The sequence below is a fragment of the Phodopus roborovskii genome, unplaced genomic scaffold, assembly GCF_943737965.1.
Source record: "Phodopus roborovskii unplaced genomic scaffold, PHOROB, whole genome shotgun sequence".
Taxonomy (NCBI): Eukaryota; Metazoa; Chordata; class Mammalia; order Rodentia; family Cricetidae; genus Phodopus; species Phodopus roborovskii.
Window position 1 is genome coordinate 3583405 of NW_026125546.1, and position 13173 is coordinate 3596577.

The window sequence follows — 13173 nt, forward strand, 5'->3', positions numbered from 1 at the left end:
GTCTTGAATATCAGTTTCCACTGAAGCCAGATGGCTGGCAGAGAGTTTGAATTTAGCAGAGGGCAAGTTGGATATTTAAACACTGTAGCCTCCCCTGGCCTTCCTCCAAAATATCTTCATCTGTCACTAAGAACATAGAAAACCACCACTGCTGCCCACATCTCTCCTTTTTAAATTTGTAGTCAGACAAACCTAGTTCTTTCTCATTAGAACCTCTCCCTCCCTCCCTCCCTCTCTTCCTCCCTTGTTCCTTTTTCCTTTCCTTCCTTTCCTTTCTCCCTTCTTTCTTCTTCCTCCTTCTCTTCCTATACCCCCTTCCCCATCCTCTACCTCCCCTGTTCTTTTAATAAACTAAGTCAATTAGATTTCTGTCCAAGATTCCTGCCTGGAAACCATCCTGGTTTTGTTTACTTGCTTTAATGTTTGTCTGCTTTGGTTATGTGTAGACGCCCTCTTGGATTAACTCTCCCACAATCTATGAGGAGCCCTCACAAGGGACCTGTAGTTTTCTAAGATATTGAATAACGCAAGAACCCAATCTCCACTCTGCACTAAAGACAATGTGGTCCTATGCTCTTGCATTCAGTTTGGCAGCTATAGACATTCCAAGTAAGGTCATTTTTATCAGCTTTGTTTAAAATACTAGGGACAGAAGCCTCCCATGTCATGTAAAAGAATCATTTATTGAGTTATTAAGAACATCTTTGTTCTTACTCCTTCTGGGTTTTGGCTAATAAGAAAGTGTCCAGCAAGTATTTGGAAAACAGTAGCTAAGAGCTGTCATTTGTATCAGTAGCTAAGACCCCAGCACAGGTGAGCCATTGTCATACAGCTGCTGTTGACATTTAAATCAGTATAGTTGTTAAAGCAATATGTTAATGGGCAGCAGGAGCTGTAATTGAATTGCCCAGTCTGGAAGTAAAACAGCATCAGAAAAAACAGCATCATAGAAAGAAGATAATGACAGTGGTGATGATAATGGCTGTGATTACAATGACAATTTCTGTCATCAAGTCCCATGCTCAAGTTCTGCACCTCATCCTCTTTTTATAACAAAGTACTGCTTAATCAACCACCTCTTTTTACTTCTGTGACTTACCTTAGGTTAATGTCATTGCATGACCCCAACATCCTCATCACCATTGGAGTCCCACCTTTTCAAATATGTGTTGGATGCATCTGTGGACAAACCTACTCTTCCTTACCTCTGTCTTTCCATTCCTTATTTACTCTCACAACCCTAATTTAGACTTGCAGATTTTCTCTATCTGATCAGCAGGTCTGGAAATTAGTGGTCAGACCTTGAAAACATAAAAAGTTAACACAGGACTCATCCCAGACATTAGGATTTTAACAAGCTAAGTGAATTGAGTGACAAGAGATAGGTGTGGGAACTAGTGATAAATACTAGTTTCTCAGAGTCTGATATTTATCTTCTGTTTAATTCTCATTATACATCCTATCTTTCTGATGCTCCCCTCTGCATTCAAGGCTTACATTTGCCTATGTATAATAATGACAATTTGGATCTCTATGAGATGGCTATTAGAGAAGTACATTTGCTGCTCACTAATGCTTCTCATGGTAAGTCTACAATCCACTTGACCTTAGTAATAGCTCTTTTATCATCACACTTCTACAGACTTTTGATCTGCGACCAGAAATTGTATTTCTGTTTTATCTCTGAAAGGCAACCATCACTTTGTCCTTGGTTTCTATAACAGTGGCCAAGACTTCCTCTGGAGTAGCATCCACCTTCAATCAATTTGCCTAGTTTTCTTGTCCCTCTCTGGATCAGATCTGCCTTTTTTTTAGTTGTGTCTTCATCTTTACACCAGTGTCATCAAGATCTCTCCTCTCTCTCTTTCTCTCTCTCTCTCTCTCTCTCTCTCTCTCTCTCTCTCTCTCTCTTTCTCTCTCTCTCTCTCTCTCACACACACACCATAAACATTTTCAAAGTATTTAATATATATTAATATGGACAGCAACAATGAACTAAAATCACCTGTCCTCTCATCAGTTTCACAAACCTGTTAGAGGTGTTTTGGAATTATGGCTTACTGCATTCTTGTTCATCCCAATAACAACATGTATTTAAAGCTATAAATTACAATAACATCTCCCTAGGTGAGTTCCTTAAGTCTACTAGAGGGAGGCCCTCTCTAAGAAAGATTCAACTTTGTGTTTCCTGAAGATCCAGCATAGTGTCTTACAGACCATAAAGTCTCAACTATCTATTGACAAAAGTGATGAATGAATGAATCAAAGGTTGCTTTTACCTGCATTTCCTGAGGATGGGTGTGAAGCACGTGGTAAGCTTGTTCTAAGTGAATAGTGTTTTATTTTCACCATTAAAAGTAGAAGACTGTATTGCGACTTAATATTCCATGTTTGTCTGATATCACTAGGAAGTCTGTCCTTTTCTGAAGGGAAATGTAAGAGGAGTGGATGGGGGTTGGAGTTAGAGACTGGGAGGAGAGGAGGGAGGGAAAACTGCAGTCTGTACTCATACATACATACATACATACACACACACACACACACACACACACACACACACATATATATATATGAGCACATTTGTCACAGGTTTTAAATATCCACTAAAACATTTTTATGAGTAATTCAGTGTTTTTCTTTTCTTTTTGTATTTATTAGTATATATTTTCATTGTGACATTTTCATGTACATAATGCATACTGATCAAATTTACCTCCATCATTTACTAATGTTCCCCTCCAACTCCTGCTGACCCCCATCCTCTGCACAGCTAGTCACTCTTCTGCATTTCTGTCTTTTTTGTGTGGCTGTGTGGCTGTGTGTGTGTGTGTGTGTGTGTGTGTGTGTGTGTGTGTGTGTGTGTGTGTGTGTCCGTCCCAATACATTAGGGAACTCAATTCTGTATGTCTTGATGCCAATGTGTGCTGCCAGAGGAGATTTCAGACTCACTTTCACTCTGAAGAAGTGAACCCTATTGTTACAGTCCTGGCTATGGTACCACTTCGTGCTGATGATCAAAAGAAGTTTCTATCTTCTTGGCCCAAGACAACTTTTGTGAGCACTGCAACTGGGATCCAGGTGTCCATGCACTTCTGTTCTCTCCAAGATGGAGAAACAGGTCAAGGGCATGGCACAGTAATCTCATGTACCACAATTATCCTGAGTCTAGGACTGCATGTCTTTATTAACTCCTAATAAGACATGGAAAGGGTTTGGGCTAATATGAGCATAGCGCCTAACATAAGTCTCTAGTCAAATGCCATTTCCAAAGTAAAACACTAAATAATTAAGGGCATTTAAAAATCCATCATCTCATTCAATCTGTCACATTCATTGAAATTATATTAAGGAAGGATGGTATTTAGATAATGAGTTAATGAGTTAATGTTTTACTTCCCAGTTCCCATTTCCTTATTTGGGACTGGCAATGGTGTGGGTAAGGATTTTCTTATGTTACAAACAAAATTGGAACATAGTAACACACACACTCACATTAGATTCTTATTTTGAAAGTCTCCTTTCATAATTTTTTTGTATAAGATTTCTTTCCCTAACACCCGAGTCCTAACACAAGGCTACACTGAGGCCACATGAAGCCTCTAGGATGTCCATCTGAGCTGGACTTAAAATGAAATGAAGAATTTGCATTGTATCACAAGGATATGTTCAATCCAATCTTACACAGAAGCCTACTGCCAAGCAAGTGATTAGCTGGAAGGAGGCACAGCATCCATTTCCAAAACAGATGCTTGATTTGTGAGTAGTGCCACATGAGAGGCACAGTACATTCTGCATGAAGACAGAGCCATAAGAGGTCAAAATTTTAACTGATAATTCATGTGCTACATAAGGAGGAAAAAAAAATCCTATATTGTAATCTTAATTACCAAAGAGAGTGACCTCTTAAAAATTTGTGTTTTGTTATTTTTAATTATATGTGGGGGGGGCATGTGCATGTGAGTGCAGGTGTCCTCAGAGGCAAGAAGAGGGTATTAGATCCCCCAGAATGGGAGTTACAGGTAGTTGGAAGTTGACTGAACTCAGGTGAGCCATCTCTCCAACTTGTAGACCAAATTTTAATGAGCTTAACCAGTGTCTTAAGTTCCTCTGAAATCCAATGAACTAATGGCATCCTATGAAATTCTCCTGGTATACTGATAATGTACAATAGAATGAATAAACACATTTTGACATTATTCAATTTCTCTATAGTTTTTAGTTGTTTGGTTATTTTTTCACCATTATTAACACCTCAATACCTTCCTGTCAGTTTCTGGTTTACCAGATGGCAATGTTTTCATCCAAGTGGGTCAAAAGTCCCTAAGCCTCATGTAGCTTCTGAGAGTCCTGGAGGAGCTGATCTTGGAAAAGAATACAGGTCCTGAAGGTACTCTGTTGGGTGTTAAACCCTTATAACTATCCTTTTCCTGAGATCATTCAGAAAACCAAGTGATGTCCACAGACAGTCAGCCCAAGTTGCCCACAATCATCTATTCCAAGTCACTTTAGTTTCCCCAGATGAGTGTTCCCTGGGTGGTTGATCAGAGAGGTGCAGACTAAATCACATATGTGGATATTATGCAAGTATAATGTCGACAAAAAGCTAATTATTATCTCTATGGAAGACTAACACTTGCGAGCAGAAATCTGTCCTGGATTCAAATCTGAAATACATGAGGACCGGAAAGCCAGGCACACTCTCATGCTCCCCTTGAGAACTCTGTCCCTTCCTAAACGCTTCAGCAGTGATTTCTCCTTCTGCTGCATCTGAGACCACCTGGGATGGGTGTCTCACCTTCTTAAACAATAGTTGTTGAAACGATACATAGGAGGACATGTATCAATTCCAGGCATTATGGGGTTATATTAGAGGTAATTAAGGAACTTGGAAAATTATATTAATTTTAAAGATAAGTTGAAGTAGAAAAATAAAGATACTTGACTATAAATAGGTGAACTGATTAACACACACAGGTGTTATTGATTGCATATAAGATGTCATATATACGATGTAGAAGAATATATGTAGGGTGCTTATCTTATGTGGTAAGACAATGATGTTTTTATGTCATTATTTTGATTTCTTTGTGTTTTATAGTTACATTAAATACATAAGAAACATTTCAATAGTGATTATTAAGAATAAAACATCAGGAAGCTGGGGAGATGGCTCAGTCAGAAAAGTTCCTAACATATAAACTTGTGGACCAGAGTTCAGTAAGCAATGAAAACCAGGTGTGGTACACAAGTCTGCCACCCAGTCCATGGGTAGGGGCAGAGAGACAGGGGGGATCACTATATTTCATTGGCCAGCCAGCCAGCCCACAGGACTAGTGAGCTCAGGATTAGTAAGAGACCTTGTCTCAAGCAATAGGGAAGAGAATAATTGAAGAGGACAGTGTATACTAGCCTCTGGCCTCCTCTCACACACATTCACATGTTCATGCTCAAGTGTAACCACCAACAGGAACACACACTCTAAAATAAATACATAGACATATAACGTTCTAATAAACAGTTGAGTGAGAGGAAATGTTCCTATTTATTGGAATATAGAACTTAATGATGATAACTACAGATGGTCAACAAACAAACATACCCCAAACAAAGTAACAATTAATATTATTGTTATTCTGCATGCCATTTATTAAAAACAAATATCAGAGACCTCCCCTTTCTGACTATATTGATTATTTTGTTGATTGCTAGGGAATGCTATTATTATTATCACAACAATACTCAATTACCTTGTGAGGTTTTTATATGTGAAGTCACTTTTGAAAGCTTTTATATGATTCAGCCTTGAAATCCTGGTGAATTTTGTGAATCAATGCACAGTCCATATTTTCAGGGCAGCACAGCTATTGATGTGGCTGCATTTTTGAAAACTTAAAGATCCCACAGCAAAACAGGAGAAGAGGGTTAGTCTGAAGTCCTACATGAGTCAACCATGTAAATAAAAAGAATTGATATGGGCAGACTATTGTCATGTACATAGTACATTAATTTCCAGTTCATAACCTGAAGGTACATGAACAAGGATTGGGTAACTCTAATGATGTAGACTTCAATTTAGCCTTGTCATGATGTTCACAAATTTTACACAATTATTTGGATGAAGATAAAAATATGCTTATCAAATTTGATAATGATATCTATACATTCTATGAGAAAAATTTAGTAAGATCTCTTTCCATTAGCTAAATACCTAAGTCAGAATGTGAAAAAGCATGACTATGATCATAATAAGAGCTAGTTCACAATTACTATGTCATGCTTCTTCCAAGTGGTTTACCAATAATCATTTTGTTCCATTTCAATATAATCTTGGAGGCATTTATATTAAGTATTGGAGATAATGAAAATTCAAGTAAATTAGTACAGATTAAAACAAGAGCTTCAGCTATGTTTTTTGTGAACTTGAGAAAATGACTAATGCTCACAATGCCTCAGTGATGCCATCAATACAAACAAAACAAAAACAAACAAACAAAAAAAACCCCCAAAAACCAAAATAGGGTAATAAATTAATCCAAATTCAAGAACAATTCCAAAATGCCTACTACATGGATTCAATTTCAAATTCAGTTCCCATTTTCAAGAAACTTATTATTTCTTAAGGAAGACACAAGCTCAAATAAACAAAGTCATTTTTCTTCAATGTTGATGAAGTATAGTTTCTTCAATTGTTGTGCATAGAGGACATTGTCTAACAGATTCAGATTAATATTCTTATCATACAGAGAAAACTGCTTAATCTTGAAACCTAAGAATAGGGGTTTGGATTCTTCAAGCATTCTCTAACCACACTTCCCTCTTTGGTCCTTTTCTACATTAAATTACTCTTGAACTTTGAACCAATAATAATCAATCATATTAACATCCTCTATAAGGTATTATAGTGTGTATATTAAGGTGTGTATAAAAATACCTGTTTTCATAAGTAAAATTATTCTTTCAAATGTTTCATTACTATAACTAGTTTTTTAAATTCTAAGAGCATGATTTTGTCTATTATGATTAATTTAGAAATAGTTAACTGATTATACTAAAATAAATCAAGAGAAGGAGGAAAGCATCACAAATAGAAGTTGTGAATGGGAAGTGGCCTATAGAAACAAAATCAGAAATGGTAAAACAAATCATAACACTTTTGGCTTTAAAATATTTAATTCATACTGCTGTAATTGGGAATTATTTTATATTTTTATTTAAAAGCATTTGTTGCTCTCAAAATGAGTTAAAGGGGGCTTTGCAAACTTGCTACTTACACTGCAGTGTTTTCATAAAAGACATGAAGTATGCCAATTTTCTTCTGGTTCTTAGAAGACATTTTTAATTTGAGCTTTAAATCCTGGCGAAGGAATAGAAGAATTTATGTGTGCCATGAGGTATGAACAGATGTGTTAACTGGATTCAGAAATCTTTGAAAAGATTTCATATTCTAGGCAAATAGGCAAGTTTTTTAGAGCAGGGGGTGTCATCACTTTCCAAAGCTGAGGCTCTGTGAAGTGTTAAAGATGATAGTAGCTGTTTTAAAAAATGTCACTTCTACATGAAAAGACGTTTTAAATGGGATTCTAAAATCTGAAATACGATATTCTCTTATACTGTAACACTCATCCATTTTATTAAAACAAAATCATAAATCTGTCTGGAATTTAACGTCCAAAACAAGAGCAAGTCGTACTAAGCTAGTCATAATTTATTGTCAGAATTCAAACTTCATGCTCGTTTTTTTATTTATTTGTTTGTTTGCTTTGTTTTGAGGGGGGGTGTTTTTTTTTTCGCTGTCCATTTTCCTGTATTGTATTGTATTGTATTGTAATGAAAGTGGCCATTAGCAGGGATCTGCTCTCTGGCTCCCAGCTACCTACTCTTATCAGAACTTCACTATGATGAAGCAGAACTCTCTGGAGTTTGACTGGTGTGGGAAGAATGGCTTCCCTCCTTCAAGACATTTCACTAGGTTAAAAATAACAATTACAAGACAAGGATTTGAGAAGGTGAAGGAAAGCAGAGTGGTATCTTCTGAGGAGAACTGTCATTGTCCCCAGAGCGTGACAGCACAGGACAGCTTTTTCACATCAACTGTGAAATCGGCCATAGAATTCCATGCTGCCAACTGCACCCCATGAAGATGAGCAGAATTATACAACAGCAACCTTGTACAGAGACAGGCAAATGTTTTAACAGGAGGCCAGTGGAGCCTCTGAGGATTATGATCACAGTATTCCAGCCCTCAAACAAATGTTAAATATTATTCACCTATGTTGTTGTTACCATCATACCTCAAAGACCTTCTGAAGTGTTCAAAGCAACATGTATACTGCTAAATATTTAGCTATATTTGCTAAAATAAACCAGCTTTGCTCCCACAAAAGCTTTTACTTTCATTCTTCTAAAACTGAAAGTAGTGCCTCAGCATCCAGAGGCCTGACAAAACAAGATACTTATTTCTGAGCATACCACGAGGCAGGAACACCTGAAGAAATTCTGATCTAAGTATTTTATTTCTGACAGAAAATACAAGCACACTGTTCAGGGCAGTTCTGGATGATTCTCAGGGTATTTTCTGCTGTGTGTGTGTGTGTGTGTGTGTGTGTGTGTGTGTGTGTGTTTTACTAAGTAGCACCAACTGACCTTGAACTCATGACCCTCCTGCCTCAGCCTGTCAGTTTTTAAGAATGTGCCTCCACATCCTGCTTAGCCACAGTTTCCTCAACCAAATTACCTAGTTCTCTATGAAAACAATGTACTTCCAGAAGAAAATGCATATGAAAATGGATTATTTGGAAAAATAAAGTGCACAATTTTGTCTCTCTCACTCCCTCTCTCCCTCCCTCCCTCCCTCCTTCCCTCCCTCTCTCTCTCTCTCAGTAAAGCACATGGTAATTAGAAAGGTCCTTAGGTAGGGAAAAGTTGAAAGGTACAAAGACAAGCAAAAGGCTAATCTGTCATGAGTGCAGTGTGGAGGTTGGCTGTTTCCTTTATTTGAAGCTTAATTCAAGTATTTTTTGATTTTCCCCAAATTAAGAATCACAGCTAGCGGTCACATGTTGCCAGCCGTGGGTCACAGGCTCACGTCTGCTTTTAATGAAAGTAATTTCCAACTTCTTGTGAAAAACTGGGGGTGGGGGGGGTGTGGAAACGTTGGGTCCACATTGCTTTAGGGCACAAACACCTGGAACTAGGAGGAAGGCCATGCGCGTCTGAGCCATGACCACTAACTGATCACTACAAGGCTCCATCCCATGTTCATTCATCACCTTTTGGGGGTACCCGACTTTGGGAATCACAGAGAACACGATCAGCATAAGAGAACGACCATGGTCCTCCCCATCCACTTGCTCCTCAGCTATCCCCCTTCAGTGCTCAAATTACAGCATGCCCACATCCTGCCTCAGAAGTCTCTGGGCACGGAGTGCAATAAAAGTTTGGTAACCGACTCCCCAAGCAACAAAGGTGAACCCCCTGCTAAAATTCCTAACAATAGCAACGGTTTGAGGACCAAGTTCTCAATGTTGTCAGCTCTCTTAGATAAACTAGATGCCTGAGAGCTTAAAAGTGGGGCTAGAAAGCAAATGAAAGGTGAACAGTGCAAAGCTGGGTATATGTTCAATGGAACTTGGGCCTTCGCTGCTTCTTTTAGGCCCAAGCTCATGGAGATGTTTACATTTGTTAAGGAAGACGCATGGTCTTCAATGAGCCAGTTCAAGGAAGGGCGATACTGTTATTTCTACTGTACAAAAGAGCCACTCTGTGGCTAGACATTGCACCTCTGCATGAAGTGAGCATGAGTAAGAATGGGGCAGGTGCATGTTGGTCTGATGGCATTTTCAGGGTTCTCTTGTGTGACTGACATCCCACCATGGCCTTTGAAAAGGACAGTTCTTACCTTGTTAATGGCCCCAGATCGCCCGAGTCTTGGCTTCCAGCTTCACTGGGCGTGCTCGCTGATTTCGAAGAGGGAGACATAGGGGTTGGGACTAAATAATGAAAATAACAGGTATCCCATGTTAAAAAATGCAGCGGCTGCACTGGGGCAGAGCAGTGTCAGACAAATCAAAACGAACGGGCCCAAAGGAAAGTGGTCGTATGGCCAGGAGAGATCGAGATGGGATAAGGAAAAAAAAAAAGGAAAGAAAAGGAAGAAAGTCAAGTGAATTTTTCATATTTTGAAAAATGAAAGTCTGAAATGAATTTAGACAGAATTAACTTAGGGATTCCGAGGCCATGTCCACCTAACGAAGTAAAATGGAGAACTACAATAGGTATCCAGATAGTTCAGCCTACATTCCTCTGTTAGGAACTATCCAGATCATTCTAATTCTTCACTTTAGTTTGTTAGTACAGATGTGACCTATTTAAAAGATGAGGTGTCTATAAAACTTTAAACTTTATTAAACTTTATTAAATGGATGAACCTGAATAATTTTAAATGCCCAAGAAGGGGAAGACAGCTCTTGAGTGTCTTAATTTAGAGAGAAATGTATGGGTTCATGGTATGTAAACAACTTCGTGCTAAGACTAAGTGACAGAGAGGAAGGGTAAATGCTGAGCCTGGTAATTTAAAAAAGAAAAAAACATCTCTTTCAAAACAAAGGAAAATGCCAGCCTGCTTTATTTTTACATTTAATGAATGGTTTCATCCCAGCTGACTCTACTTCATTTGGGATCAGTTTTCCTTTGTCTCTGGCAGCCCTGGTAGACACTGACACAAGGACAAAATTAAAGTGGCCTTCTGAGGGTGGGAGAAAGAAGCTCAAGGGTCCAGGTCAGCTGACAATCCAAGCAAGGACAATAGAGGGAAAACAAAGCAAAACCAAGGAAACGGAAATGCATTTTCTTTCTCCAGCCTTCACATCCGGCCAAATATCCTTCTGCTACTAGCTGCACCAAATAGGCAAGATGGCTCCAGGCCAGCCAGTTGATAGGATTCATATCACACATGCCAAGGAAGCCATGTGCAGAAAGAAACTTCAATACATGAGTATAGCATCCTACTTGGTTTCAATCATAAGCAATTTCCCTTTATTTATTTAATAGGGTAAAGGGCTTAAGCTTTTTTTGTTTTTCTTTTTTTTTTCCAAATCCTGTAACACAATAAGAATTGTCAAGGAGCTAGATATTTTCATGTGGTTCTTCAATTAATCACCTGATTATCCTTAGTGCTAAGGCAGAGGGCAAGTTGGAGAGATGGACAAAAAGTTGGCCCCTTGGAAGGAATTCAGGGGTAACTGAGAACAAAGTTACAAACTAGGGATACTCAAGTATTTTCTTTTTAACGTTTAATTACCCAGCTTTATGCTGGGTAATGGATGAAAGGATACAGCATTACTGTGTTTAACCAGTGTTGACATAGCAACCACATTTCAAAGACTGTTTTGAAGCAAAGATATAATTGATCGATAGATGTCTAAATTACATCACATATCAGGTAAGTACAAAGAAGTTTTCAACTTCTCAAAGATGATCTACCAGCCAAATCCCCTTTAGATTACATCTTACATAATAGGAAGTTAAACAAAATCTAGTTTTATTAGGACTTATTATAGCAGCAAAGACATCATTTCACATACCACAACTCAGGTAGAATGAAATGGGTTTTTTTTAGTAGTATTTTAGTTGCATGTTTATGCACTAAATCATATTTTGTAATACATTCAGTTGGATATATTCTTTTTAATTATTTATATTAATAGGAATAATTGCTTTACAAGGATAATTCTTTTTTAAATTTAAGTAACTATGAGAATAAGAGGGATTTTATTTTATTATAGAAGCCAAGAGAGGAATTAAAAGATGAAACATTTAAATCAGCCCTGGCACTGTATTTATTCTTATTCATCATTTAAATGGGTTTGTTTTTAATGTATTGGATATTATGTAGTTTTACAGACACCCTCGGATTATTTTTAGAGGTATGGAAAATGAAATAATAATAGTTATTGAAAAACACATGAAAGATACACAAGCAACTGGCAGAATAAGCACATGCAAGCTACCTTTAATAAAGAAAATAAATTTTGAATACCTACACCTGAATGATCAAAAGGCTTCATGGACAATTAACTAGAAATGAATGAGTTGGAGGAGGGGTATTGCAATGGAAATACCCACTAACAATGAAATCAAGATATACATGTCAAATAAATTTAATCTTGTAGATTAGCTGCTAATTTTTATGGTTTTCTGCAAATTTCCCACCGAACACTCTATTTTCATCATGTAATAACTTTATGCCTTAGCGTTCACAGTATTTATGACCAGATTAACATTATCTATATAGGCAAAGAGAGGTTGGGATTCAGCAGTAGACACAAAGAACAATTTGTTAATGATTAAAAATTCCAAGATGTCTTGTATGTGCTCATTTAACAAGTATAAATTAATCTGCTGGTGACACAAAGGGAAATTATGAGCACATAACCAGCAGCAACTGCCCGTGACTCCGTAAACATCATTCCCATCTCCAGCCCTCTCACTTCTAAAAAGTACATGCAGCTAGGACAATAAGCTAGATTTTTAAAAACACAGAAAACAATACTAAAGCTAACATGGAAAAGCACAATAACGCCGGACATGGTATACCTATACAAGTTCTGCTTGAGGGGTAGAAATCAAGCCTAGGGAAGTACCTAGAGGGGGCTCCGGTGATATCCCAATGCTTTGCAGCAAAGCTTCAGTCTCTCGGCGTTTGCGATCCAGATCAGAGTCATCTTGAACAGGTTCTTTCTTCTGTTGCATATCTGCCTGAGAGATTGAATGCCAGCAAGGAAAGTTAGCGATGTAACTAAATGCAAACTTTTCCTCAGTTAAGCGAGAAATGCCTGGAGCCAAAGGCCAGGCAAAGCTCTATATAGATAAAACCATGTGTGGGGTATGAAAATCACCGTAACTGCTCATTTGATAACTTACAGGGGCTCTCTTTTGGTCAAAGCCCCGCCCTGCTCCATCTCATTCACGTGATATGAAAATTTCTTGGACTGGTGAGATATTTAAATAGGTAACAGCACCTGAGGCCAAGCCTGGCTACCCAAGTTTGAGTTCCAGGGTCTGTATGTTGAAAGAAAAAAAACCCATTTGTGTGCTGGGTGATGCCTTTGATCCCAGCACCTGGGAGGCATAGGCAGGCTGGTCTCTGTGAGTTGAATGCCACTCTGGTCTACA

The 13173-nt window shown here is 38.1% G+C and overlaps 1 protein-coding gene across 12 annotated transcripts in view; it reads right to left on the reverse strand.

Moving 5' to 3' along the window:
• Window positions 1–13173, reverse strand: part of Dync1i1 (dynein cytoplasmic 1 intermediate chain 1) — a 480988-nt gene that overhangs the window by 241763 nt on the left and 226052 nt on the right. For 2 of the 12 annotated variants that reach the window (XM_051177158.1, XM_051177159.1), the window contains exons 2-3: window positions 12642–12758; window positions 9899–9989 (exon numbers count right to left, since the gene is read on the reverse strand). In XM_051177158.1, coding sequence (XP_051033115.1) covers window positions 9899–9989; window positions 12642–12750 — 200 coding nt within the window. In that variant the 5' untranslated portion in view covers window positions 12751–12758. Of the gene's footprint in view, window positions 1–9898; window positions 10041–12641; window positions 12759–13173 lie in introns of all 12 variants that reach the window. The other 10 variants (XM_051177161.1, XM_051177160.1, XM_051177156.1 and 7 more) reach the window with 5 other exon arrangements.